Source organism: Glarea lozoyensis (assembly GCF_000409485.1).
Source record: "Glarea lozoyensis ATCC 20868 chromosome Unknown GLAREA6, whole genome shotgun sequence".
In the NCBI taxonomy this organism is placed as follows: Eukaryota; Fungi; Ascomycota; class Leotiomycetes; order Helotiales; family Helotiaceae; genus Glarea; species Glarea lozoyensis.
The window spans coordinates 615,712-621,655 of NW_007361001.1; the positions used below are offsets into that span (position 1 = coordinate 615,712).

The 5,944-nt window shown below is 45.8% G+C and overlaps 3 protein-coding genes across 3 annotated transcripts; 1 reads left to right on the plus strand and 2 right to left on the minus strand.

The window, feature by feature from the left end:
• Nucleotides 1-589: 589 nt before the first annotated feature.
• Nucleotides 590-1,550, minus strand: GLAREA_02508 (uncharacterized protein; the record flags this gene model as incomplete). The annotated part of the gene is made up of 2 exons (XM_008087594.1): nt 590-1,269; nt 1,355-1,550. The coding sequence occupies 2 exons, from the start codon at nt 1,548-1,550 to the stop codon at nt 590-592; spliced, it is 876 nt and encodes a 291-aa protein (XP_008085785.1).
• Nucleotides 1,551-2,180: 630 nt separating this feature from the next.
• Nucleotides 2,181-2,949, minus strand: GLAREA_02509 (Glutathione S-transferase (GST), C-terminal; the record flags this gene model as incomplete). The annotated part of the gene is made up of 2 exons (XM_008087595.1): nt 2,181-2,715; nt 2,774-2,949. The coding sequence occupies 2 exons, from the start codon at nt 2,947-2,949 to the stop codon at nt 2,181-2,183; spliced, it is 711 nt and encodes a 236-aa protein (XP_008085786.1).
• A 1,042-nt stretch (nt 2,950-3,991) lies between these two features.
• Nucleotides 3,992-5,932, plus strand: GLAREA_02510 (F-box; the record flags this gene model as incomplete). The annotated part of the gene is made up of 6 exons (XM_008087596.1): nt 3,992-4,156; nt 4,371-4,511; nt 4,561-5,181; nt 5,231-5,547; nt 5,602-5,682; nt 5,737-5,932. 6 exons carry the CDS (start codon nt 3,992-3,994, stop codon nt 5,930-5,932), a joined length of 1,521 nt encoding a protein of 506 aa, XP_008085787.1.
• Between the last annotated feature and the right edge of the window lie 12 nt (nt 5,933-5,944).

Here is a 5,944-nt window from a genome sequence, read left to right on the forward strand (position 1 = left end):
TATAACTGCGCCTATCACTCGCCAGCCTAGCAACAAGAAAGCCAAGTTCAAATCAACAAGTCGTACCTGCTGTACCAAAGATCCAAAAGTCACGTCCTTAAATGTAATTATTTGAAGTCAATAGCCCCGCTTCTTATTGCAGTACACTAACGTGTAACAGAAAGCTGAAGTCTTATATCGTTCCGTGAGAGCTGACCATATCATGTTCAGAGTTAATTAATTTCATTCGTTTACACTGGGTAAAAGGTGTTAGGGAGGGAAAAGTGATATTTTTAGGCCAAAAGTTTGTACTGTCAGACCATTTATTTTCTAATAAATGTACGTTACTCATCTCTTCGACTCTGTCAGTCTTTCTCGTGAAGAATCGTAAGTTGTTTCTATGTACTGTTGGTAGCCTGATATTCCAATTCCTTTCCTGATTACTCTATCCGATTCTTCCGAACCGCCGCACTTTATGCTGTGTATTCATGTTTCTATGTGTATCACTTCTCATTCCCAACCCAACAGAAGAATACACCCAATTTCATAACCAACACCCAATACCCAAAACTCCTCTCCCATCTCTCGTAACCCACAACCCTCCTCCGACTCACAACTCATACTCCTCCCCATTCCACACAAAACTCCCCTCACTACCCACCCTCCTTCCACTCCCGCTCGCCACCCTCTTCCCTCCCCCATCCCCTTTCCTCTTTTCCATTTCGCTAACAATCCTCACCCGCTCCTCCTCCTCCTCCATCTTCCTCACCCCCCTCCACAACCGCTCACTTTCCTCCTTCAACAACCGTAATCGCTCATGATGAACATCCCTCTCCCATTTCAAGCGACTTTCTTCTTCGGCGAGACGTTTGTGTCTGAGGATCGTTTCTTCGGTGAGGCGTTTGTGTCTGGAGATAGCTTGGGAGACTGGGGTGCATTCGCAGAGTTTGTTGAGGAGGGGGGTGAGTATATCCTGGTCGGAGTTGGAGAGAGTGTCGGAGTCAGTGGTTGAGCGTTTGTGGGAGTTGGGCATGGCTGGGTTTGGTTTTGGGTATGAGAGTGTGGTTGCATTCGAAGTGAGGGATATTTCGGCTTTCAAAGCGCGGGATTTGATACTCCAGTGTGCTATTTTTAGGGAGAGGAGACGTGATTTATGGGAGAGGATGTGCCAGCGCGTTGTTAGACTCGGTATACTCTCCGAGGGACGCTCTGGTGGTTTGGACTCGGCGGGGGGCGTGGGGAGGTGTGAATGCTCTTTTTTGGATGTTGGAGGTGAGGGGGAAGTTGTTACTATTGCAGTCTTGTCAGCTAACCGCTATTCAATACATATTTGTTGATTAACTCGGGGAAGGGAAGGCGAGGAGGGGATACGTACAAAGATTCCCTCCTGAAGGTGGAGGGAAGATCCATTCTCGCTCGTAGTCTGCGCCGGGGTATGGGACTATTTCTTCTACGGAGAGGGGGGCAAGAGGAGATGGTGTTTTTGGAGGGGGTTGGTGGGGGGGAGGGTAGACATGACTTGCTTTATGTTTGTATTTGTGGGTGTTTGGGTGAGCGGTAAAAATGGACATGGAAATATGTTTGGGTTGTGAGATGATTCGGTGGATTGGTGAGGTGTGATGAAGATTAGATTGATTCCTGGTATGAAGAGCGGTATTGAAGAAGGGAAGGTGCGAAGAGAGGGTGTTTGGTGATAAGAAGGATATTGAAGGAAGTTGGGGGAGTGGGTGAGGAGGGATTCTATGATTGAAATTCGCTAGCATGTTTATGCTAAATCTGTGTTGAAGATGATAGTAAAGATCGTGTATGATGTGAAATAGTGTTGTCTTCTGATCGCGTGTGCATCTAAAGTGTTGTGTTGGGTCACAAGGTATGCTTTAAGGATTTGATCGTACTCGATTGGCGGAACGCCGTTGCCCATGTCGGGTTTTATTCAAATGTAATAAATGGCAGTTTTGTAATCGAGAAACACTGAATCTCCTACACTTGAAGAGAAATGCCTCATTTGAAAGTTCTCGAACAGCCATGTACAGTTATAGGCAATATTGGATTAATATTTTACAGAGCGACGCAAGTGTGTTGGCGAAATAAAGACTGCACATCTCTCATCACCCTCTCTGACATACATTTACAAGTGTAGCAAGTTTCAATTGCAATTAATAGAATACATTTCCGGTTTGACTCAGCTTCGGTTTCCCAACTCAATTCTCCTTCGCCTTTGGGATCTTCTCGTAAGCCTGCTTAACCTCCCTCTTCGCCTCAATAGTCTTCAACCACTTCTGAATGTTAGGATACTTGTCAACCGACAACCCACCAAACGCATAACTCATAACCCAAGGATAAAAGTGCCAGTCGACAGCCGAGTAACCCTCTTTGAGAATACTCTTCCCATCCGTCTTCTTCAATTGACCCTCGAGAAGATCGTAGCAGCGGTAAGTTTGAGTCTCATATCGTTGACGTGCATCCTCGTTCTTTTCCTTGTTGTAATGGACATACCAGTTCAATTGACCTTGCATTGGACCGAGGGTGGAGATGAGGAAAGCAGTCCATTTGTCGAAGTCGATGAGAGCTTGGGGATCACGCGTGACGGCTGGGACTGCGGATTCAGTTTGGTGTGGGTGACGGGAGGGATGGTATTTGTGCTCGCGGTCGTAGGTGTGGAGGATGTAGGTGAGGATTGCTGCGGATTCCCAAGATACGGTTTTGGTGTTTGGATCCTCGAGAGCTGGGACACGACTGGAGGATGTTAATTGATTTCGTTCACGTCAATATGATATCGTCTATGAAAGCTTACCCGTTCTCATTGATATCCAAGAATTCAGCGCTCTTCACTCCACCTGGTCCATCACCGAACTCCCAGAGCTTGACTGTATATGGCAAGCCCAATGCCTCGAGTGCAATGGCCACCTTGAACGGGTTTGGACCCCCGAGATGGGCATGAAGAAGGAGTGGTTTGAGATCTTGAGACATTGTCAATTCAATTGCTTCAATTTCTTTTGTTTGTTTGTTGACTTTGGTGTAACTGGTGAAGTGAGGGGCTCATGACGGGAGTTGAAGCAGATATATATACCGACGTACCTGCAGTAGCCCCGGTTCTGCGGCATGATGTAATGCACTTTTCTCCACAGGTGGAATATAGTTGGAGATTACGACAAGTTTAACTAGATATGATTTCGTCTGGTTTCGATATTTATTTTTCTATGACTGGTTGTAATTAATCGGTGGCAGGGATGAAGTATTTCAAATACATTTCGTATTTGGCAGCTTGTGCATCAATACCGAGCTGGGTAAAAGCCGGAACGTACGATACAATCTTTCCATGTAACACGATTCAGAAAGTTATTTCTGAGGAATGATAAGCAAAATATCAAAGATACCTAGGTATTTTCCGAGACAGTTGCATGATGGATTGTATTATGTTGAAATATCGCAGGAAGTAGCTACCTGAGTTTGTGATTCATCTTTTTAAAGGTACCTACTCAGCGAAAGGACTGATCATCAAGGTGTTTCAGTGTTCTAAATTTGTTTAGCAGAGCACACGAATAATCAGGTCATCATTGAGAACACTACACCTAGGGGTAATGGTAGCAATCAAATGAAAAGCGTTCTGATTGCAGAGATGTAGATTATTTCGGTCACCTCGCTTAAACCCCTCTTAGATCTTCAAGGTGGAAAAGCTTGAACCAGCCGGTGCTATTGTTTATTCAAGCATACGAAGCATTACTGATTCTTTTAGGATTTCCTACAGAAGGAAATTTCAATAGATATAATATCCCGAATTTCTCGAAGATGTTTATAGAGGCGCCCAGCACTTAGTTCATGCTTCGGAGTAGTGGGGAAGCGGGGTCGGCGATTGCGGAGTTAACGATAACGACAGCGATACGGGCTGGACCTCGGACTGCTCGTCATCAACCTCACTACTCACCTGTTGTTCCTTCCTGTAAGACAGGATTATCCTCGACAAACATCACATTATTATTACATTATTATATTACAGCCATTGAACTTGAAAATGGCTCGGCCGGCGTTGCTAAATCTACCGGTTGAGCTTCTGGTTCATATCATGCGCTTTGTCGAACCGGAAGATCTTCTAGCCATAAGGGCGAGCTGTAAGCTGTTTCGAGAGCTCTGCAAAGGGAATCCAGTTGTATATGAGTATAACTTAAGGGGTCTGTTGGTAAGTGTGCCAATCAAAGAGATTCAAAACTGCACGTGGAAAACGAATGGGCATGTCTAGGAGGTGGCCTGACGGGCTACAATAAGAGGAACGGTGGCACAAGATACATTTCTCTTGGGAAGTTTTCTTAAGCTTCGAATGATCTTTCACCCTGCTTCCCTTGAGACCAGGAATTCTGAAACTTCTGTGTCCGAAATAATTCTAACCAAAATAGGATAATCCACCAACGGCATTCAAACCGAAGACTTGGAACTGGGAAAGGAAGCTCAAAGATTTGATAGCATTAAGGGATATCTATGGAGAAGGGACTAGAATTGAAAGTTGCTCATGGCGAATGCCCGCTGTAAAACCTAATGTAAGTGTATGGAATCCGACATGTGGCCATGTTCTAAGTGAAAGAACAGGACAAAGAACAACAGCTCCTAGCCACTGCGAAAACTGTTGATCTAATTTACCACGCTTCTTCAAACTCCGATTCTTCTGCCAACTTATCATTCCTTCAAAAAGCATTCGACCCTACCTCCCGCTATGGGATGAGAAACATCGAAAGATATCTCGGCAGCTCAACGCTCTTTTGCAGATCAATGCTTCCCACCGCGTCTGGCTTTTTGACCCCAGCGGTTATGTACAGTGAAGATGAACGCCAGGCAAGCGCAAAACTTCATTGTTATTACGGAGTACCCGTGACGTTGTCCCCAAAACTATATCGGCGCCCTTATCACTACGCCTTGTCCGTTGTCTATGATATGCGCAATTATACAGATCTTTCGCTTTGGGGACCATTCAAGCCCGATGGGGAAGCAACAGTAGACTGGGAGAAAGTCGAAGCTATTATGATAATTCTTGGGCACAATCTGAAATGTTTCGATGATCAGACAGGCCGTCGTTTGAAGCCACTGTGGACTACTCCTTGGGCGGGATCTCAACCCGATAGTTTTCGGTCGGTTTGTCTGGTTGACACCAAGAGCCCAACACCACCGGTGAACGAGTCAGATCCCTATAATATCACCGGGTCATGGATGCGTGTAGGTTTCGTAACTGTCCTCACTTAACCAACACTGATCAATTACACAGATTGTCACTTTCCTAGATTACCACGAACTATTCTACTATAACTTCGAAGACGAACCGGAAGATGTCCTTCCTGCGGATGTCCCTCGACCACCGTTACACGCGACAGAAGCTATCCGCCTCATAATCATGGAACTCGAAGTAGTCAAGATCATCCCCTCAACAGATCCAAAGCAACCACTACCCAAGGTGCAGTTTAAGGGAATCTCGAGGAGTCTACACAGTCCCCATGACCCGAATGCAAATAGCAATATTAGGGGAACTGTGCAGATGACTAAGGAAGGAGAGGTTAGGTGGACTACTATTAGTGTTTACAATGGGTACATATTCTTACCCAGGTTATGAAAGAGAAATAGTGCTAACATACGCCACAGCGAGGAACGTTGGAAAAGCGAAGGAATCCAAATCGGCGGTATCCGTTCAGCACGCGGTGTATTAGGACATTGGTTTGATCGGTAACCCCTCTATATCTCCCCTTCACTCATTCCTCCTCACTAACTCCTCCACAGCGACATGGACAACCAACAAGGTCCCGCCGGCCCAACGGCCTTCTGGAAAGTCTCCAACGAAGTAGACCAAGCTGAGAATATGGATCACTGGATCGACCTGTCTACTCCCTCTGATACCGACGATGAGAATGCAGAAACGGCGGACGAGGACGCGGATGGCACTTATTTTGCGACTTTTACCACCTTGGGGGAATAAGTTGGGGTGGGC